Below are 23,942 nucleotides of genomic sequence, written 5' to 3' on the forward strand. Positions count from 1 at the left end.
TTTTCAGTCAGAAGAGGCAGAAGTGGATGTGAGAGAAAGAGAGACACAGAGAGACAGAGAGCCAAAGAGGGCAAGAGACTTGACTTTAAGAGACTCCTGTACTGACAACTCCATGCAGTTCGGAACCAGAGCGACTACGGCTGAACCAGGGTTCATGGGGACATGGCAAAACGCTGAGACTAACCTCTTATTCAGAATGTCCCAACAGGTAAGTTACTTTCTTTCTTTCTTTCTTTTTTTTTTTTAAACTTGAATTGTTGTGTGCACTTTTGTTTCTGGTATTTTTCTTTCTAAATATTTTTTAAAATGTGATCACTTCATAATTAGGCTCTGTTTTGTCATAGCTGTTATTGGAATGTGCAGGGTTACTTCATGGTTTCCCTAAGGGCTTCTAAAAAGAAAAAGGGGAAAGGATACTATACTAAAGTAAAAGAAAGCAAAGGCATTCGTTGCAAAGTTTCACAGTGCAGCCTGGGTCTTGGGAAGTCTTAATTTATTTGTTTTCTGTCAAGAAGAAAAAAAAAGCCACCACCCAACAAATGTTTCTTTCTATCAATGTGAATCACTTCGTCAAAGTGTCTGCAATCTCGGGGTAGGTTCTGCAACCTAACAGTCATAAAATCTAGGGGCCCTTCACAACAGCCCGACTGGCTTCTTGTGGCTGGAAACAGCTTGATTTCAGACCTGAGGAGAGCGAGGAGGCTGTGTAGGCTTCGCGGCCAGCGCCGAGGGTCGCTGGAGGAGTCGGCGGGCTGCGCCGCCTCGGTCCGCTCCTCCGCGCCTCCCCGCCGCCGCCGGGCCGCCTCCGCGCTCGCCCCGCGCTCCCTTGGCCGCTCCGGCTGCAGCTCTGGCACGCCCGCTCCCCGCCCGCCTGCTCGCTCGCTCGCTCGCCCGCCCGCCCGCTCGCCCGCCGGCGCACTCACTCGGGCGCAGCCTCGGCATCTTCCCCAGAGCCGCTCCTCCGTCCCGGCCGCGCTGGAGGCGGCTCGGCTTGCTGGCTCTGTCGGGAAAGCCGACGTGGTAGCGCCAGGCCAGCGGTAACTGATAATTAATCACCGTGGCCGGCGGCTCGTACCATGCGCTCGGTGATACGCGCCCTGCGTGCGGCTCCTCTTGCACAATTGCTGGCTCTGCGGCTCCGCGGGGGAGCGAGGGTGAAAAGAAGCGAAGGGGAAACAACCCAGAAACTTTCATCTTGGACTGTGCTCAAGTGAGGGAGGGAAGTTCCTTGGTGCCTCCCTCCTAGAGACGTCTTGCTTTTCAAAAGCCTACACCAAACCCACACAAAGCAGGAGTTAGTTTGATATTATCCACACAGCACGAAAGTAGTACTGACAGATATACTGGGATTTTAAGTTGATGGTGGTTGTTAAGAAATTAATATTTGTTGCACTCATTTAAAAAATACTGCAGCTCCTTTCTTTTAAAAAACCTTTTTGTTTGAAAGTTCACGGAAATTGATTACTTTGAGTTAGATTTTAATAGTTGTTGATAATGAGGCAAAGAAAACAATTTGCCAGGCAATAAACTGCTACAAGTTTAGAAATACATTTGCAAAAAATAGTACATACAGCCAGGGTTTTGTAGCATTTAGCTAACAAACAGTTTTATCACACAGTTCTAGATCCGATAAATACATTTGAATAAGGTGTATTTTGACATATCCTGTAGAGGGACCCTGATTACTGCTGATACAGTAAGCTAGGATTTAAATGCAATCAACACAAACCCAGTAAGCAGTTCTTTATGTGCAGTTTCCCATTCTTGGAAGTGGAAAGTTCATTTCCACACAGAGATGCTCCTTGTCACTGCAGAATGCTTTGAGAGGTGTTTTTCTGTAACATAAACCTGCTTGGGTGGCTCTCTCATGGTTGGAACAGAGTGTGTTTCCCTAGTCTTAGTACCAAATAACTTGTGCCACACTTTTAAAATTGGGTATCACCATCAGGGTTTTCCTTGAGTTAGTGGAGGTCGTGCATGTGTATGTGTGTGTGTGTGTGTGTGTGTGTGTGTGTGTGTGAGAGAGAGAGAGAGAGAGAGAGAGAAGGGAAGATTAGTTTAGGTCTCCCTCTAGCTAGAAAAGAGTTAATAAAACTAGATAGAGATAATGATCAATTGATAAATGGCTATTGAACCACATAGATGGTGTTAGATTGCTTCTTTGGCACCAGCCCATTTCCAAGTAGATTTGAATCTAAGGACACTTTAAGTTGTGGAAAACATTTTAGCTAAAAACCAAATAAAAGTAAATAATATAAATGATGGATCAGAATTAGGAAAATGATTTGAAATCACTCAGAGAGAGAAACTTGTACAACTAAGCTGTTATGTCTTTGATCCAGCTGTTTGTGTGGGTATATAAAGATCTATTTTGCATGTACCCGTGTACATGTATATCTAATAATGAACATCAGTGTCTATATGAAGAGAAATTTAGAGAAGCAATTCTGCTTAATGGATGCTATATAAAAGTATATGATATTAATTATACTATTAAACAGTAGTACAACAAAGAGAGAAAAATAACAATTTTTAAAAAGTTGTGATTTAACTATATTTTATAATATGTTTTCTTTTTTTTGGTTTTGATGTAGTTAGCAATCACCCCTACCCGCCCCCCCCCCCTCTTTTTTTCTGTCACTGTCACTAAATGTTTACCTCCTGTGCGTTTTTGGAGAGCGTGTGAAAGTGGGTATGAGCTTACTTTTTTTTCTCTTCAAGGTGGTATTTTAGTTTGTATAAATATTGTGTAAACTTAAGGTTAAACTATGTGTATAAAAGTATGTGCTGTACATGTTTAATATGTTTTCCTTACCTATAGTTCATCACCAATGCTGATTCCGCGCACATGTGCGTGTTTGTGTCTGTGTGTGTGAAAGAGAGAAAGAGAGGCAGGGAGATACTTATTGAAATGATATCTCTGATATCCCTTGAAGTCAACAGTTTCAAGGGATATTAGTTTCAGTATACACATTAAGTCAGCTTTTGTTACAGGTAAAAGTTTGTCCAGTTTAATCAAGTATGCAGAATTCTGTATATCTCATTTCTAAGGTATAAAGAGGTTCTTTTAGATGATGATCATTTTAACTTCTAAGTAAAATTTACTCAGTTCATGAAATGAGTAAAGTTAATTGGGTATATTTTTCCTTCAAAGTTTCTTAAATAATGTAAAAACTAATATTTCTCTGAGAATTTCTTTAGCTATTAGAAAAGTCTGACTAGTAGGGCTACTATAAAAGATTTCAAAACTGAGTTATAGAAAATCCACCCATGGGTATTTAGCTATAGAAAAACTTGTGGGAAATGTCTCATGAATACTGAAATTTAATAATCTGGTTTTATGTCTTCTATAGGTAAACTGGGAAGTAGGGATATAAAAATCCTCATCTTTTGTTTCATATGAGCAAAGTTGGATCTGCTTAAACATAAATCTTTCATTCTGTCTAATATTAACAAAAAGACATCACAATCCAAAGCAAATTTAGATTTAGTGGAAATAAGTATGCTCCGCTAAAGTTTGAGATAAGACTATTTGACTGCATTTTCCTGCCTCTTCCCCCAGCCCATATTTAAGTATGATTCGTCTCAAAAGGGATCATTTCTTTGTATATAGACATATATTCTGAGAACCTTAAAGGGTGTGACTCTTGACTTTTGTAAAGAGAGTCCTTCTTTGGGTCAGTTTGATCAGTGACAGATGGAGAATGAGCCTTATTTTGCCTATTTTAGTGTTATGAAGTATTATTGTTAAAAGCAAGAATTAAGGCCTTTTGGAAGTTTTTTTTAAATCACATCTTAAAAGATGATTTTTCTATTTTTATAAATATTTTGTGCATTTGAGAGAACAGTGAATAAAATTATTATAGCTACCTCAAGAGATGGAATAGTCTAATCTATTTTAAAATCTTTCTAGAAACGAAACCATACAGGTAAATGGCTATCGCCCACATTTCACACATTACTAGAGGCATTTACCTTTTATTATTGGTGAGGTTTCAAATAAAATGTAGACCCCTTAATAAGGTCTCTTTTCAGACTTGAGTGAAATACTAAGTTAGAATTATAAATGACTCTGTGCATCATTATGTAGTAATTTAGGATTCACCCAATGATGTAACAAAATTAACAACATAATTTCATTGTGAAACTGTGTCTTATTAAAGAACAACTGTCTGACATTCTCTTACAGTTGCTTTATTTAACTTCATGCAAATATTATTAATAGTGACATTTTTCTATTGTGCATTAGATTCTCTCATTAGCATGATGTGTTAGTTATCACCAGAGAAATCATTTCCTAGATAGGTGAGGGGCAAACCAAGAAAGCTAAAAATTAAATCAACGATTTACGTTAATACCAGAGCATCTGCTCACCAGAGATATGACAGAGTAAAGCAAACTTTCTTACTAATATAAAAATCTTGCACCTTTCAGAGAAATGATAAATAAAATATATTATAAGAAATATATAATAACATTGCTGGAATCCATTTAAATGTCTGCTCTATATGAATTTTGTTTGAAAAGTCTTTTTGTTCTTTATTTTCATACAGGCAAACAGTTTCAGTTTGTGGAATCTATATTTTAAAATGGAAATGGTTTTGTCTGGCTTCTCCCCCACAAATAATTTGAATATTTATCCACTAAAAATTTAAAAGGCACATATACGGTATTTCTTATGAATTTAGATGCCTAATTGTACATTGTGGTTTGACTCTTCTTTATAATTCATACAACACATTTTTATTCTCAACGCTATCTCATTCAGATAGACATCCTTTCAACATAGGATGTGTATTCTTATTTAATCAAAGCCCTGAGTAAAGCAGTTGATAGTTAATGGTCTTTGAAAATGACTTTCATTGCCAGGCATTATCCATCCCCAGTTTTCTTTCTGCACTTTTTTCTTCTCCCTCTTTACTCCCCTCCTTATAATTAATATGTTTTGGTCATCATGTCTTCCTAAAAAAGATTAAATTAACTAAACTTAGGGTCTTGAGGCTAAAATAAAAATATTAAGAGGTATGCAATTTTAGCCTGTTGAATCACTAGGCTATTATGTTCAGTTTAGGCCTCCCTGTACTTTGAGTGATAATGTTTTATTTTGAAGTTTCAACAATAGACATATACTCAAATATAATTCTTAACATCCTTTCTGATAATGTAACACTAAAATAGGAACATTTGGGCATTTGTTAAAGTACAAACTTTAGCATAGAGACAGATGCTTGTGTTTTGGCCTATACTTTGAAGGTCTATGGATAACATGCAGACTTCACTTAACAGGTAATGTCTAATTTGTAATGCAATAGGAGAGTAGTAGTTTATATAGAAAATGTACTTTGTACATGTAAATGTTGATGCAAATAAAGCATGCACAAACATTCTCAGATGTGTATGTGGTATGTGTTAAAAATCTATATACAAATTTCAAGTTTATTTTCAACATGATTCATTTAAATAAATTTGAACATAGTAGGTGATCATTTTGAAATTATTTAGTTTTCTCACCTTTCTGTATTCTGCAAACAGGTCCATTGTATTTGTATAATTTGTAAAGCCTTTTGCTAAGGTGAGTCAAGTAACTGCAGTTGAAAAATAAATCCCTAAAGGTGCAGATACCTTATCTATAATTGTAGGTGTTTTTTATAATTATATTTATGGGTGTATCTTCACTTTCACTGATAAATCCAATTATTCATGCATAGCTTTATGGAAATCTGATTAATGCAGTGACAGGACAGATTTGGGCTACCACAGCAGCACATCCTCCCACTCCTGTGTCAGGGTTAAGAGCCTCGGCAAATCCTCCCTAACTAATTAGATGCTGAGTAAGGCAGCTCTGAGAAGTTGGGGCAAAAGTGAATGGGTCACAGCCAAGGCAGGATTGCAAGGACTCCAGTGATAGTGAAAGCATTCAAGTTTGCCAGGTCGTTGTGACACAGGGAGCTGATTCCAAAGGAACAGTGCGTTACAGATAGTAAGCTGGCTGGCGTCATCCTCTTCAATGGAAAACAAAAATCCTATTGCTTCTCTCTCTCTCTACCTTATATGCATGACACATACACATTTAAAGAAAGTTACATTGGGCATCTGCCCTCATCTATCTGCAAAGATTTTGAGAGGATTTTCCTTATAAACATAGATAGCTAATGATTCTGTACAGCCAAGAGGTTTTTGTGAACTTGGCACTCTAGATTAAAACATATATTAAAAGGAAAGAGGAAAAGAAATTGGAATTTTCTTTTACCTTGTGTCCATAATGTGAACCATAGAGTTCAAATTGATCTAGGAATTAATTCCTTTTCCCCCACAGAATACTGTTAAGAGAACTTTGTAGTAGTAGGGAAAATAAGAGTGAATCGTGGGCTGACTTTTTCAGTGAGAAATTTTCTGTGGGATTCCTTGCTTGTTATTGTTGAAGGAACATGGAATATAATGTTTCCAAGATTTCCCTTCACGTGAGGTTTGGATCCTGGTTTGTTATGTGTGTAGAAAGAATTCTTCACTATGTGAAAATCCTCTTGTACCTTTGGTGGTATGTTTTTGTGGTATTTTTGTGGTGCTGCTCAATGACCACCCTTCTCTAGGCCTTGGTCAGATTGTTTGGGGGTCCTAGGAAATGATTGATTTTGCCTGTGTCTGCAAAGCTGTTGCCATTTTTATTTCCAGAAAAGCAGCTGGCTCCCACATTTTGCTAGGTGATCCTCATCTCCTGAAGGACAGGGGAGAAGGGGAGGAAGGAAGTCAAAGACCCTTTCAAGGAACTTTGACATCTATTTTTTAGCTGTAGAGAAATAAAGGAAAAGAGACATAATTCAGGAATAACAGCCTTTATATCCTGACATATAAGCAAAACATTGTGTAACAGGAATTTTTTCCTTTGAGAAAAACTAATAAACATATAGGAAAAATTAGAAAAAACAATTCTGAGCAACTCAAGCCCTAAGAAGTTTCAGTATGTGCAGATGACATCCCAAAAATTATGCCTGAGGCTGTGACATCACCAGGATACCCACATTTCTTCATAGAGCATGACCTGTTCTGCCATCTCCCTCCCCAGGTTTAAAAGAAAGTTTAGAGACTAGGAAAAATAAAAGTATTGATTCTTTTTTAATTTGTACATTCCCTGTAGGAAGCCTTGCAAATTTCACAGTGTACATTCAAACCCTCAGGTGAAAAATTTATGACTGGTGTTCATTTGGGTGAAGACAGTGTGCGGTGTCATTCTGTTCAAATGCTGTATGTAGCATTTCATGCCACAAAGTGCAGAGATCAGGAGAAGAGAGGAATCACTGTATCTTTTCTTCTTTCACAGAGCTTTCCTTGATGGAAATGCTTTTGGAAAAACAGTGCATTACTCAAACTGGCTAGTTTAGAAATCAGGTTCTCAGCTTATTAATCATCGTTCTAATTAAAAAAAAGAATTGATCCTTTAACAACAAAATAATATCCTTTTGTTTTTCTTTAATTAAGCCCATCAGTTTTTCATTTCTCTCTATAAAGAAAATGAAAATAATCTTGAACAGTAGGAAGTCACTCATTGAAACAACTGATTCTCTTGAGCATATCTGACATCTTATTTACTCAGTACTTTTGAACTGTAATGTTATTTTGCTACCGTCTTTAGGGTTTCTATGTTGTTGAGGAGGGTTGGTTTATGAATCTCAGTCCTGTTTGGTTGGCAGAAATTTACTTAATGACCTAAATACAAGGTTAGCCAGTTATTTCTTCCTATTTCCTTTCTTAGAGACCTGATTTCTTTCCCACTTTATTCTCCTTTCCCCTCATCCCTTTTATTCTGAATTCCTCCTTACTTTCACTGGCTCTTGTTGCCCTAATAAAAAGGAACTGAAGTGCACCTGAAATGTCAACAGTAATTGAATAAAGCACCCTTTTGCCAGCCTATCATTCTGGTAGAGGTTTGGGAAAGAGGTGCCACCCCCAGGTGTGGTCCTCTGTGAGTGCTGACAGGACTGCCCCGAGTTTTGTCATAGAAGGGTTCTTTAAGGAAGGGCATGATAAAAACATGTAACCAGGGGCCCCTGCTTATCATTCAGAGGCGCTGAAAGGCAGCTCAGTTTGATCCTTAGCCTGTAAGAAAATACTTGGCTGAAAAGAGATTTTGCTTTCATTTTTTACATCTTTTTTTTTTTTAAAAAGTAATTCTTGGATTTATCATTTTGTACAGTTATACTTATATCTACATGAGAGCATTTCCTTAGAAGGAGGAAAAGATACAAAGGGCAGTGCAATAGGTTGAAGGTATGACTGTTTGAGACAAACTGCAGCTAATAAGAGTTAACTGAAACGTTTAAAAAAGGGAATGGAAATGATAGCAGGGCCAATATTAATGGATGATAGGATGAAATTAAAATTTAAAGCTTGCAGTATACACAGCACATAAGGAGCATTCGCTACTGTTTTGTATTTCATAAATTTTAACTCATTGTCTCACAAAGCATAGAAATTGTTAAAATTGACAAGATTAAAAAATACTCTATATGGGAAAGACATAGCTTCCAGTGTTATACCTGCTGTGCTTTTGTGTGACTGCCATGGATTTTTCAAATTTATTAAGGTTTGTTTTAGTGGGTATTGGTTCTCTAGACAATTCTTCAGAATTCACATTTGATGATTAGAGTGCCTGAATTGGGTGTCTGAAAGGAAAAATTTTAGAATATTGAATATTTTACATGAAAAAAAATTACCTTTAGCTGGCTTAACAACAAAACTGATATTAAAAGGAGAACCTCCATTAGCAGGATTTTAATAATGTTTTTCTTCCCTTCCATTAAAATTTAAATCAAGAAAGATTTCATTGACTTAAATCATTAGGGTGGCTACTTGGGGTGCCTAATGGCCTAATCAGGCATAGGTGAAGACAGCTGCCTACCATGGTGCCCTCTGCCAGTGCTGGAGGGCAGGGGACATAGTAGGGATGCCACCTGCAAGATATGGGGACTAAAAATACACTGAGCATATTCATGAGAGTGTCCCCTGAGTGTGAATGCCTGTAAACATCCTCTTTGTTGACCTATGTCCAAACCTAACTTGGAGTCAGCCTCGTTATCTGCTGTTTTATCTAATACTGCTTTTCTTTTATTCTTTCTTTTTTAGGTATAAATATTAGAGTACCAGAAAGAACCAAAACCAAAGTCCTGCTCTAGACTTTGTGAAAAGACTTACTGTCTTGCTATGGAAAATATTAAAAATGCCATAGTGCCACATGGTAATGCATTTATATGTGGCACTAGACACACAGAAAGTATATGCCTGATCCATTGGTTGGTTGATGACAATTAAATGACTTATTTCTAGTTATGTTATGGATTTGCTAATGGCTGCCTCAGATGCAATGTATATATGGATGGCTTACCTCAAAGAGGCATACCCATACCCCATCCTAGGAATCTCATTGTAATGATGCCTCTTATACTGATTGACCTGTTTGCTCCCCGAGCCTAGTTTTTTGATGAAGCTCAGTGTCATTCATGGGGAAATAGCATGATTGTTTCTTATTTTGTGAATTGCCATTTTCAACAAGTGGAAAACTACAGTTTTCTTCAAATAAGTTAGAATTAAGCTGGGATAGACATACCAAGATGAGACTCTCTGACTCAAACTTTAAATGTCTCATCATTTCCCTTCCTAGCCACTTTCGTTTGTTTTTTATGGACAATTTTGGGAAGTAATCATGGGACTGAATATATCTTAAAATATGTTTCCAGTCCTATTATCTACTAAGCAGGGTTCATTGTGGAGAAGAATTTTTTCATTTTTACTTTATTTTTGACATTTATTATAAAGTAAGTAGGAAGGGATAGGAAGAATTTGAAGTCCAACATCTGGGAGAGCTTGTTTCAGTAGCGAGCCGGGAAGCCAGAAAACTGGCTTCATACAGGTGAGATGTGTTATGGGAATAAAGGCTGTGTGCATTTAATGAACCCCGCCTGCCTGTCAGCTTGGTTTTTCATGCACCATTGTTGTTCAAATAAGAAAAAGAGAGTGTTCACAGCCTGTGGTGAGATTAGAGTAATGAAAATGAAGTGTTAATCTGTTGATAGGAAGCACATCCCATATCCTGCATCCCTGGCCACATTCATGCTTGTGTAATATATTCCAGGTTTTCTCACGACCAGAGAAGCTTGGATATTCATTATATCGAAAACACCCTTTTAGTAATAGTGAGAAGTGGGTTGTTTTAACTTGTGTAAATAGTTATTTTAAATAATTTCTTAATAAACCAACTGCTCCCTGCCTCCTAAGTATGCTGATAATCCACTGCTCCTGTATGTGCCAGTAGTCTTGTACTTTTGATCTTTTTTTAAAAAACAAATGCAGAATGCCAAAACGAGCCTCAACATAAAAGTACTTTGAGATATCCTTTTGTAGAAATCAGTGATTAATAGAAAGGAGTTATGTGAAAGCAATACCTTTCTCAATGCAGATTAAATAAAATTAAACATTCATTATATCATGCTTCATTTTTCATCTTAAAACAATAAAGTACGAACAAAAATAACAAAATTGAGAGGCTTCTAGAACTGCTTCACATATTTGCAGCTAGCTGCCATGATGTGAACCTGCGCAGACTAGCTGAAAGCTTTGGTCATCAGGGGAGGGAACAGACTGTTTTTTTTTCATAGAATTCCCTTCCTAATGTGGTACAGAAGGTAAATCCACATGAATGTTACGAAGTGTACGTTTCCTAGAATTCTTGTTACAATTTTTTTTATCATTTTATAAGTAATAATTTGAGAGGTTTTAGTTTTTATTCCAAATCCATACACTTAAAGAAAATAAGTTTAGTCTTAGATTACAATAAGACATTTTAAAGAAAATAATATGAACATTGGTTCCGGGCCCTTTATGTGCAGGCTATCCTTATAAGATCATCTCTTTAAAGAAGTATCTTAAGAAAGGGTTTGGAAAAAAGTGTGAAAGGGGTGGGGACAGGTAAATTAATACCTGAGTTCCAGGTTTCTGTTTCTAATTGCTCAAATTTCAAACATAATGGAAATTAAGGAACAATATATTCCATAAGGAATATATCGTACTGTCATTTAGATATAAGGCCTAAGACTACATTTATGGAGCTCATACTTATGGTATTTTCTCTTTTCCTATTCAACTAGGAGTGAAGGAATGCAGTATGATCATTATGATTTTTGTGAACTGTTTACTTAAAGTTGTTCAAGTTGTTAAGAATCAAGAGAATTTGGGAATTAAAGTCTGATTGTGAAGTAAATTTGGCATATGTTCAAGGATTACTTTAGGTAAAAAAGGGAAAAAAAATGCTTCCTTTAGGAAGGAAACACCTAATTAAAAAAATAATCTTTCAACCATGTGGTTCAATGATGAAACATAATTTAAAAACACCATAGTTGATCAAAATTTTATTCTAATTAGTTGGTATATGACTGATCATAGCCCACTTCATACAGTTTGCATGATGGCTAAGCATTTCTTTACTGGAGTAATACATCACAGCTAGCTTGTTTTTACTGTAGTTGGGTGAAATGAAAAGGTACTTTTTTCCCTCTGCTATAATAGGGTTATTTTTAATTTGTTTGTAACATCCACTCATGGGTAGAAATGCTGTGTTGTTGTGGTTGATTGGAAATAATGAAATGTAAATATTTTCTCCTTGCACTTTCAGTTAAGGAAAAAAGCAAATAGAAATACATGGTGACTTTGTCATAGACATCTGCTTTTAGGTAATAATCATTTTTAAAGAAATATGCCATGACTTTTTGGGTCATTTGAACCCGTAATAATGTCTATTTAATGTAAATATAAATGTCAGATGGTGGCATACATGTAGAGTCAGTAAAGATGAATATTTACTATGATAATATTCATGCATCTTAAATGTTGACTTTTAAAATTTACCTTGAATACATATCCTATTTTCATATTAGGGTCCGTTTTCACTTAAGTACATGATAGCTCTAGAAAGGTAGTGTAGAAGTGTTAACATGTGAAGGAACAAAATCTGAGTAATAGCTTCACGTGAGTATCTTTTATGGGCTACAAAGGAGAATGTAGCTGATTGAAAACCAGTGTTAAAAGATTGTTGAACCACTGTATAAGAGTAGGTCAGCAGTTCTGGATTTACTATTTAAAAAAATTAATTATGAAAATTAGTTTCCTTTATTTTGCACTTACATTTTATTGAACAATTACATTTTGAAATAAAATCTGCTACTCACTGTCTTATATTGTGTAAACTCATAAAATGTGTATTTTTAAATTTCTGTTCTTAAAACACTGTCTTTTTTTCCTTCCACGAACTCTGCAAACTCTCTTTGCAGTCGTATGACTCTTTAAAGATCAGGAGTTGCCAGGGTGGGTAAACTCACAACTAATGGATGCCGAGCGTACTGTATGGGGAAAGGGTATGCTTGTAGCCCTGGCATTATGTGTAACCAAAATGTTTGTACCCCCATAATATGCTGAAATAAAAAAAAATCAAGAGTTGCCTAAAAGGGTCATGTGGAGGTAACAAAAATTAAACAAGTGGAGTAAGCCTGGTGGGAACTGTGGTGGACCAGAAAGCTCATGTCTCAGCTACAGTGAGGTAGCTGCTCTTTTAGCTCCAGCCAGTTGTTGCCAGGTGGGAATGCAGGCCCAGTGTTGCCAGACCCTCTTCTTCTTTTTCTTTTTAATGAGAAGCCAGAAATCCAGATTTTTATGTAAAATCTCCTGATTTTGAAATCTTGGCAACCTATTCAAATATTTTTAAAACTGTGTGGTCCAAACAAAACTCATCTGCAGGCTATATTCAGCCTCTGGCTGCCAGATAGAAACCTCTGTTTTAGATAATATTTTAATGGATGAAGATAATAGTTTCATTGCATGTGATCATTCATCTTGGGAATTCCCCACTGGGTTGAACCAAATGCTTCATTTTTTTTTTCCCTACAATTAGAAAAAATGTTTAGTAAATATATTTCTGGTGCTGATAGTTTTGATGTATAGCTTTTCTCCTTGTGACCCGCATCTAAAGAAAAATCAAGTGTGGTGAGCAAAGCAAAAATAGTCAAATCATTTAAATAAAGATAGAAATGTAAGAATTTCACCATTATAGAGAAGGAAAAGGAGATTTCTAAATTCTGAAAAGAATCTCCTGATTTGTCAGTAATTGATGTAGATGAAAAGCTGAATTCAACTATAAAAAGCTTTTCATCTCACCTTTAAGCACCGGATTCTTGGCCCTGAATCTTTGTGGGATTGCTATAATTTACCAGGCAATTGATTATGATGTCACAAGGACGAGATGGACCACAAGGGGAAAACTTCCCCATACTAATTTGTGCAAGGCCAATATTTTATACTTGCTTCAAGAAAACATTATTTATATTGTATAAGATGAGGTTTTCAATGGTTGTCTACATTTTTTTGAAGGTTCTCTTTAAAAGAAATAATCTATTCATAATTAAAATTCTCCAGGCAAATTGGATACCAACATTTTCAACAGAACAGGTAATTAATTGGTTTGAATTTCAAATTGAAGGTCATCTTGTTATTGATTTTCCTGGGAACAGGAAACAAGAACATCTTGTTAAAATGATCTGCAAATGGGGCCTAGGTCTGTCTAAGTTCTTTCTAGGGTCTTGATGGACAGCATCACTGAAAAGCGGCAGAAGCCAATCAGAAGGGAGCCATCTCTGTCGTACACAGAGCAAGCTGTTGGTTTGCTTACAAAACTGCAGAGAAGAACCAAACTGGAGAAAAGACCAAAGATTAACAGTTTGTGTTATAGTAAGTCAGGTATTTCAAATCAAGTGCTGGTGCAGCTTGTAACCAAGCATTTGTAAAGTGTGTCAGAATGTCGTTGATGTACCATGTTCAAGAAGTTCAGTATCAACACAGCTGTGACTTAACACTTTCAAAAACCTGTCAACTGGGAATTAGATAAAATATCTTCAATACAAGGGGAGGGAAGCACTGAAGTCAAAGGTATGGTGAAGAATGGAGGATGAAAGAATATATCCTTTTAGATGTTATTAATTTTTGTAAAATAACATTTGAGCCTTGTGTTTGATAGATAGTTTTACTCTTCCATGTGCCAGGCTATTTTAAAGCAGTCATATCTCTCCCTGCCATGTTTATACTTTTTTGAGAATGGTGTGATGTGAAGTAATGTGGACTAAGTGGGTGGTGAGCATTATGCCTTTCTAAACTGGAATAAGTATTTTAATTTTAGCTGTGCTAACCAGGTCAGAAACTTAATGCAGCTTCTTCTTATGGTTCAAAGTAAAATTATTAATAAAAGGCGGGTGGGGGTGGGGAGTGGGTCGGGGAGGAGCAAGGCTTCCATTTGAAACCCTGGAGCTGTTAAGGCAGTTATTTCCAAGTTGACGTACTTTTGTGGAAGCATGACAGTGGCACCAACCATCTACATTAAGCCTTAACATTCCACAGAACCATTTCAAATTTATTATGAGCTTCAAAGCCTGCTCATCCCTAACAGAATATCAAGTTTAAGCATGTCACTTTGCCATAGTCACAGTTAACTTTCTTGAATCAAAAGTACTTTTTCATAGACTGATTTTCTACAGGTGATCCTTGAAGACATTTCCAAGTTCAGTACACAGTCATTTTTCTGACCCACTGTTTCTACCCTCTTGAATTATGTAGATCCATCCTGTTGGCAATGGTTGGGAGCTATCTCCAAATAAAAGTAGCACTGGTCACAGTTTGTTTTAAAGTCTGTGACTATGTTAACATCCTTTTGCAGCTTTATTCTGGAGCTCAAGAAATTGATTCCATTTTACCCATTCCCAGTTGGGTTTTCATTGCAGTCCTTAAAATGTTGCCATGGGGGGGCGGGGAAGAACATGTAAAATTGCTAATGCTCTCCTAATATTTGGGAGTTTCTCAGCATGGGAGGCCAATAATTTGGGGAAGATTTTTGGACTTTGGACTGTTCAGCCTGATCTCATTGTACACTGCTTCTCTTAGGGAAAGGAATTCCCTATTTCCTGAATGTGAACCACCTACCCTCCTTTTGGAGTCTCCTAGTCTTTAGTTCCTACCTCAGTTAATAAACCATCCCTGTCTATGCCTTGCATCTCAGAGATGGAATTTGACAGACTAGTCAGCATTGCAAAGGTCAACATAAAGCTATTGGCAGGATACACTGCCCTTTGTTGCTCAGTGATGATAATGCTACTGTAGCAGTTAACTGGATGTATTAGGCTGAGCTACTTTTCCAGAATACCAAATTATCTATTTCTTTTAAACACCTGATAAGATGTCCATACACAAGCTGTCTCAAGTGTATTTTCAAAAGGGATCTGAATAACACTTAGAAGTATCAGTGCTTTGGTCACAGAACAGATAATCTGCACACAGTGTGTATCTGTTGTTTCTATGAAAATACTTCTGAAATTATATTTATCTTCTAGAGTTTTCCTTTTGTATGAAACTAAAAATGTTCCCAAAAGTTTGAAAATTCAAGGTGTTCAAAGAGTTTTCTTATTTACAGTTTGCCTTCTGTTACTGAAATAATACTTTAAAATCATGAAAAAAAGCCCTTATATAGCTTCATTCCCTTTCACATCATTTCCCACAAATATCAAATGTGGAAATAGAATTTTTGGCTTCCGGTTATAACTTTATACATAGTGCAAAAGTAGGTTTTACCATCTCTTCTTCAGATCTCCTTCACAATCTATTTAAATACTGCTTAAATTATATTCAGAATTATAGAGGAACAATTAATAAGTGATAATGCCACTTACTTGAGGCAGGGAAACCATACTTAAAATAGTTTTATATTTTGCATGCTTAAACTAGTTTTGTGGCACCAGTACACTCTCTATATAATTTCTTGTATACAGGTAGTATTTTTGTCTTGGCTCTCACCTAAATAAAAATTGAATAAAGATCCAAAGTGCTAAGGTGTTTGTGACTTTTCGCTAATTATTTTCACTTATGCATGTATTCTGGACTAATTACTTTCCTAAATGTTTGTTTTGCCACATCTTCTTTCCCCTAGTTCTGTTTCGTCCTAATCAGATGGGGTAAGCAATTTAGGCATTTAAAATCACTACTTCTTTGGTCTCAAAATGAGTAAGTGAAGACTCAGGGAAATCCCTTTAATTTACCTTTTAGTGTTTTTGAATAGAGCAGATTCTTTTCTGTCTTCCTTTCATGCATGTATTCAAATAGTTTCTTATTGAGCTAGACAGGAACATCTAAAGTAGAATATATTCCTCTTTCCAAAATAATAGAATGAAGTCAGTGATAAAAATAATAAATTTTTCAAGTCAGTAAAAAAAATATTTTTTGTTGCAGTAATTAACAATCAAAGGGAACTTTAATGAGTTAAAATAGAATGGTTAGCATTAAGTTCAGGCACTGAACAATATTTAAAAAAGTATCTTGATAGAGTTTTCTATCATAGGTTGTTCATGATCTAAATATTTGTTGCAGGGACTTTAGCTTAGAGGTATATTTATCTTAGAATAATAATCATTTCATGCTGTTCATTTTTTTTCTCGTTGACCCATTCTCCAGACCTTTAAAAAACTTTTTAAGTAGATGTAAATTCCATTTTAATTAGACCAGTGCAATCTAATACTGCAACTAGCCAGGAATGGAAGAAACATGCTGGAAGTTAATACAACCCAAATCAACCATAGCCAGATAATTCCCCTGATCTTGGTAACAGCCCCCTTCCCCACCTCCACAATTAAATGACCCTGTTGTTCTGGAGTTTCAACAAGACATTTAAGGTTCATTTAAAAAAATGATCATCCTTTACAGGATTCTTTGCTCTTGCATTTCTTTCTTTCTTCCCTTGCCACACAGCTGTCACTGGTATAGGAGAAAGATTGGGGGGAGGGGAGGAGGAGGAAGCCCTGCTCAAATCGTGTCACGTAGCACTAATTCATCTGCTCTCATTAGAGCGCGCGAGGGACAGCAGTGATGGCCAAGAGCTGCACTCCACACATGACACGCGAACAGTTTGGGGAATAGAAAATTGCTTTCTCAGGAAGCCCAGCCAATTAAGGACTTGACCATATTGAATGTCAAGTGTTAATTTAGGTTTTTCTTCATTTTCCCAGTAGTAATGCGGGTCCTGTGATGAGCAAATACATGTCAAGTAAAAGTTGATTGCATGAAGGACCTGGGTATTATATGTCACTGACAAGTCACAAATGTACTGAAGTCTTTTAACCCCTTAGGTGAGTGGGGAGGGGGAGGGGAGAATGGGATTAATGGTACCATAATGATAAGAATAGATAGTTTCTGTGGGGGTAGCTTGGATGGGACAGACAGGAATGGTAATTCATGCAAAAACTGGGGATAGGACAAATTCTACTCTGAGGGCATAAATAGAAACCTTTGAAAAGTGTACATATATATGATCCCCACTGCAAACACACTGCCCAGAATATATGTTCTGTCTCCTAAGATTTTATGAAAATGGAAAATAGTATACTCTATGGTCATGAACCAGGAAATTCCTTTTGAATTATCTCCTTTTAAAGAAATGAAACATTCATTAAATAATTGTACTAGTTTGAATATTTTGGCCCTTTTGGTCGGTGCAGCTTTAAAATTTCTAGCCATTATAATTTCAGTTTCTAATCAAATATTTATATAAAAAATTGACCCTGTGTAATACCATGTCATGGAAAGATGCAAAACCTAAGATTGAAAGAATATTTGTTTTCTGTCATGAGTGTCTCTGTACGGTTCTGTTTAGTCAGTAGAAACTGGTGGAGGGTCCATCATTGTCGTTCATTTCTTTTTGTGCCCAGTTGTAGGAGGGAAGACATTCGAGCTTTAGTGAGTGAAGTAACTTTGCCTTTTTTAAAAAAAAAAAACAAACTAAATTTTGAAGGTTGCCCATCATGTGTAGCATCTCATTTCCATTCATCAGCATTCATTTACATATGAATGTCCTGAAAATAAGAGAATGTCTGTTTCTGTTGCAATTGTACAAGTAGCAAATAAAAATGCCCCCACAGTTTAAAATACTGCTGTGTGTAGCCTAAGCAATCTTAAAGTTAAACTCAGTTACTTGGAATCTGGTCCCTTTTTTCCTTTATATGTAGAACCGCTTTTCCCCTTCATGTCTTTGAAGACGTGATCTTAATTAAAATACTCTCTTGGAACTTTCTTCTATTTATTCCAAAAATTTAACACACTTCCCTTTGTGTATTGACAATGCTTATACCTTGAAAACTTAAGTCTGATAATGCTTGAGTTTGGCAACAAAAATTACTATTGAAGTCTTTCTCTGCCTCTTTACCTCTCAGGTTAGAAACTGTACTATTATTATATTAAAAGTTAACTAAATTTTTATTAAGGAATAATTAGGAAATAATTGTAAGAATTTGATGTTTAGTAAAATGGGTTTTTCTTAAGAAAGAAATAGTTCCTCTAATTAGGCTCCTGAATGCCGAGATGGAATATCAGTTCTTTAACATCTCCCCTCCCAGTCTCAAAACTAACCAAACAAAATAAGCTTAGCTCTCCCTTCCCTTCCTATTTTGATAAGCTCTGTCTATGGAACTCCGGTGGCATTGTGAGAGTACTGTTTAATTAAAATCCAATTGTCAGCAGCTTCTCTTCCGCTGGGTGTGCTGAGAGACTTAAGTAAGTTTCCATAAAGTAAATTCTGATGATGGCAGCTCGGGTTGCTGATTCAAGTTATTCCTTCTCTTCTGTGTCACTTTTGACGGATGGTACCTAATGCAATCAACCACAGGCTAAGAGAGCCTTTTCTTTGGTTGCTTTAGTAACTGGACCAGGAGTTCCCCCCCGCCCCATCTTCCCTTCAGTCACTCACTCCTCCCAGCCACCCCCACCAGTACTTCAGTCCAAATAGGAAAGCAAAAAGAACAGCAGCTCTACCTAGGACGGGCTGACAGGCTTTCCCTAAACCTCCATTTCCCAGTGGCGAAGCTGAAGCTGCCTCCCTTTGCGTGCGTTTTTGATAAATTTAAGAAGTCAAATCGCTGACACAGATAGATAATCCAAGTGTATAGGGTGAAGAGTTATAAATTAACACATTATTCCCTCTTAATGTGAAATACTTGAGAATGCATTTTCTCAGTCCCCTGACATCTACCCAGTGAGGGCTCGCATTGTACTTTTCAAGTGGCATTGATTTGTTAAAGCGCTGAATTAGCATCTCCGGCCAGCTGCCTGATCCTCTGTTGTGTCGTGGGGCTCTTTTTCCTTCAATCTCCCTTTTCTTTTTCCTTCCCTTTCCCTACTGACTCTTCTCTGCTTCTTTGCATTTCGTACCTCCCTATCTCATTCTTAAGTCTCTTTCTCTCTCATCCCCTCCTTTCCTGTCGTTTCCTTTTCTTTCAGTCTGGTTTTCATCCCACACCATCTCTTTGCTTTTCCTTCCTTCTCTCTTTTGTCCATATGTCTGCTTTTCTTTCTCATCTCTTTGCCTCTGAGGGTTTTCCCTCACGGGGGTAGGGAGGAGGAGTGGGGGAGTTATTCTGTTCACTGCCTCTGTGTGTGTGTGTGTGTGTGTGTGTGTGTGTGTGTGTGTGTTTGGTAGGAAGTGGGGAGGGATTGGGTTGATTTAGCCAATCCCATGGCCTCAAATGAAGTCTAGTAGAGGAGAATAAATTAACACATGCCTGTTGGCACGTGCTTGTCTGCTTTTTAACAGAAGTTGGTTAGAAACATCTCACCTATTTTGCTTTTTAGAAATTAAAAGATAACTTACAGAATTTGAAAACTCATATTTCTCAATGTCATTTAACATAGTAAAGTTTTCTTTTGGTTCAAGGAAAATGAAAATCAGCTATGTTTATCACAGATTTGATCATCTCACATTGTCCCTACCAAAATAAGTTAATATTCCTATAAAACATTTTTTTGTATTTTTTGCAACTTTTCATACTTTAGTGAACTTATTGGTAGGACTTTTTTTTAACAGGTTCTGTATTTTTCTGATTCTGCATATTCGTACTGGTATGATTTCATAAAGTTTTTCATTCTTGTGTTTCCTAACATGTGATGCATCATTGTACCACAGCAGCGAATACTTAGATTATAAAATTGTTTAGAAATAAAATGAGATTGTTTATCCCTTCTTTTAGTGATGTGTCCCAAAGTTCCAGAGGTCTTCAGAGAACATGCGTTACAACTGAGAGGGATACATATGCTGCATGTGCAGGCTCACAGACCTTCCTTCTTTTCATTGTCTTCATATTGGTCCAAGATATTTTGGGATCACTGTGTTGGTTAATTTGATAGAAGCAGAAAGTATATCTGTTTGGACTTAAACAGAATTTATCCTCCGTAATTTTAATCTTATGGCCTTACCTGGTTCTGTCTTCAATTTTACTAGTTTTCACACTGATAATATCAAAGTTGGAATTTGAATATATACATTGATAATAAATCAGATTACTCAAAAAAAATCATGCCTGTATTGTTATATTTTATATAGATTAAACTGACAGTTGGATTTCAGCATTTACATCTTGAAATGGAAATATTTCATATCTGTTTTGATAATCTTTGCTTGTAAGTTAGGATGATTGTCGACATCTCCCCTGCAAATATATAATTCCTCCTCTTTCTTTTTTTTTTTTTTAATTAATTGCTGTCCTCCTCTCTAGAATTAGCATGGCTTGGCTAAGGTGAAGGGATTAGAATGACTTTTCTAGGCATGATAATGTCTGTTTAAAGGAATGAAAAAGAAAAAAGTCTTTTAACTGGGGCTTAAGACTAATTCCAGCTACTAAGAAGACAAAAATTACTCTAAAGAAGACAATTTTGTTTTATTTTATATGTGCATGTTAACTTGCTTTGAGATCATCATTTTGTATTTTAGGGTATTCTCTTAGATGAAGTAAGATGTTCTTCATTTATTACTGAAAGGGGACATGGCCTCACTCCAGGAGATTAAAGCTATAACACCTTCTGCCTTCTGCAGGGATAATCACAGCTCACCTGGCTGTAGCTCCAGGTCAGAGCAAGGAGGAGGGACTTTTTAGAACTGCCTGGGACTACAATAGAGATGAGGAATAATAAAATAATGGGGCAAGGTTGAAAGTGAAAGTGCCCCTATATGAAAATAGTTAATAATATGAGTGATCAGAAAAGTGGAAATAAATCTAGAAGGCATCATTTAGTAGTGGGTAAAGAAAAAAAGGATATTTGGGGATGCAAAATTACGGCTTTGGGTAACTTACAAAAATGAATACTATCTTGATTGCTTATAAAGGGCCACATTGGCATCAGAGCAGATTTTAAAATTAATAAAAACACTTACAACCTTTTCATATGATTTTGATTTTTCATTTGTTATACATATATTTGTCTTTGTTCCTTAATTTGTCAGTTATGTTACTTGGAAGGCAGAACTCTCTGCACTCATAACAAATCAATAAATCCAGCTTTTAAAAATCTAATATTGTTGCTTGCTTGTTTTGTGATGATGCTTTACCCATGTAAAATGGTTAAGTATAGATGTTTTAGAATTCAACACCTTTGAATTTTTCTCTGAAATTCTCAGAAATCAGAATTTGTTTTTTTTATTTTGTAAGTCTAAATTTAATGTCACTTAAATGTGACAGAACTGGTATCTTTGATAAGTAGTCCCCAAAGCTAACCATTTTGTCAGTAATCATAACCTAATTACCAATGCAAATGTGAAGTTTGTTTTTTAAAAAGTCCAAAACAGACAAGGAGGGAGGAAAGAAACCCAACCACAGCATTATACAACTCAAGGAAAAAGTATCCCTGCACTTAAACGTAAGACTTTGAATAGTAGCAATAATAATAAGAAAACCTTTGGCGTCTGCCCAAGAGCCTGTAGAGAGGGAGCAGCAAATGGCCCGCGCAGTGTGTGGCTCTGCAGAAGTTCCAGGGTGACACATGCCTCACAAGCTGGTCACAATGTGAGGGGGCAGGGGTCATGTTCAAGAGCAGGGTGTTGCTGGATAAGGCAGAGGAAGCAGAGGTGGCCCCTCTGTGCTCAGTGTGTGGGTCTGTGTACTCCTTTCCCGTCAAAACTGGCCCAGCGCGGCCAAAAAAGCGGTTCCTTGGCAGGGTTTAATGGCAGGATGATGTAGTCTGTTGTGACTAGTGCATTCCTTTCAGGTTAAACTAGGGAAATGGCATTGTGTTAAAATTCCAAGTCGCATGAATGTTTTATTGCCACAGTGCATTTAGCCCTCCAGGGGAGTGTGTGTGGCGGGTGGGGGTGGGGGTGGGGGTGACTTAGAGACTCAGGAACTATCAGAAGAACACTTCCCTTGGAAAATTTTACCCACCAGCATGAAGCTGATTTGCTGTGATGGTCACTTAGAAGGGTTTCGCTTTTTCCTAAACTGGCTGTTTAAAGTCTTGCAGTCTGGACAATTAACAGCTGAAGAAAATATGACAAGACACACACAAAGAGGTTGGGAGATAGGAGGAGTGCACCAGAAAGGAGCTGAGCTGCCTTCTTGTGTAAACTGCCTGACCACACGGCCCCCTCCCCCTGCCTCCGTCCCTGTCCCCCTTCCCCAAGGCTGTGTTCTGCTGTCTGCCTGAAGGCCAGGACTGATCTGTTAACCTTGCACCACTGGCTGGGAGGCCTCTGCAGCTCATGGTACTGTATGTTACCATTACTACTCCCCTCATTCCTTTTCACTGCTTGCTTTTTTTTTTTTTAACCATTTCTCTGTAATAACGGTTTATATTAGTCAGAGGGCTACAATTTTGGAATGCAGAAGGTCTGAGTTTAAAACAAAACAAAGTTAAGTATGGTGCTTCCCCCCCCCCCCTTGGCATTTAGAAAGGCTAAAGCCAGCCATGCTAATTCAATTGCAGCAAAGGTTTCCAGTGTGATTTAAAATCAGGAATTCTGGAAATGAGGCAGGTTAAAGATGCAAGTCATCTGGGCTGTGGATCTTATAAGGGAACTTTGTTGTGAAACTACACGAGCATCTCCAGGTTTTTAGAATATTTCAGGCTTTGCATTTGTCTCAGATACATCCATTTTGCAAATTTCCCCCAACCCCGGCCTTCTCCAAGGGAAACTCTAGCCATGTCATTCACTGTTTCAGTTGTTGTAGGCTTACAGTTACTGAGGGTGTATATGATTTGACTTCAGTTGTAATCGTGTGTGTGTGTGACATAGAACACTCTGAATTCTGATTTGAACTGACTCAATTTATAACAGATTAAAATGTGGATGTATGGAACAGATTTCTAATTTTGCATCGTGCCTTTATAAAATATTCATGTGCCTGCTTTTTTTCTCAACAAATAGGAGAAATATGCATCATCCTAGGATTACCTGAGAAAAGATACCGTAATAGTTTGAATTTTAGTTTTGAACTGCCTTTGTTTCTCTTCATTTTCAACCCTTAATACTTTCTTTGTTTTCATATTCTTTGTGAGATGGTATTTTCTCTTCCTTACTAATGTATATATATTAATACATATATATATATACTTGTGTGTATCTGTGTGCACACTTTGATAACTGCCAAATAGGTACAAGGAAAAACTTGTAGAACTGCTAAACTATGACAGTTTTTCCATTGATAAGTTATTTAAAAACTGGTATGTAGCTGAAATTTAACTCAAGAATACAGCACAGAAAAGTAAACTATGAGTGGGACTGTGTGCTGTATTTATAGAGTTTTAAGGACATGATTTATGTATTTCTATAAAATGATGATCTTGTCAAGATAGACCTCCTGAGTTTAGTCTGATTAATGGTGTCTGTATGATGGTTTGTTCTTTTTAAACAGATATATTGACATTGTTTATGGGAAATCTTAAACCCACAAGCAATCAACTCTATAGAAAAATCAAGATTTATTTATGGACTTGGCACTTCAAATTTTAGATGAATTCATTAAATATTTTTTCTTACATTCTGGAGAGTATTCACTTTAAGAATTATTCTTTTTACTCTGTTGAGTCTGGTAACAGTTAAATGATGACAT

At 36.7% G+C, this 23,942-nt stretch overlaps 1 protein-coding gene across 1 annotated transcript in view; it reads left to right on the forward strand.

Moving 5' to 3' along the window:
- Positions 1–23,942, forward strand: part of LOC123645684 (zinc finger protein basonuclin-2-like) — a 285,974-nt gene that overhangs the window by 125,059 nt on the left and 136,973 nt on the right. Inside the window, exon 2 of the mRNA XM_045562123.1 lies at positions 8–208. Within this exon, the coding sequence (XP_045418079.1) occupies positions 8–208 (201 nt within the window). The remainder of the gene's footprint in view (positions 1–7; positions 209–23,942) is intronic.

The sequence above is a fragment of the Lemur catta genome, chromosome 10 (genome assembly GCF_020740605.2).
Source record: "Lemur catta isolate mLemCat1 chromosome 10, mLemCat1.pri, whole genome shotgun sequence".
NCBI classification, from domain to species: Eukaryota; Metazoa; Chordata; class Mammalia; order Primates; family Lemuridae; genus Lemur; species Lemur catta.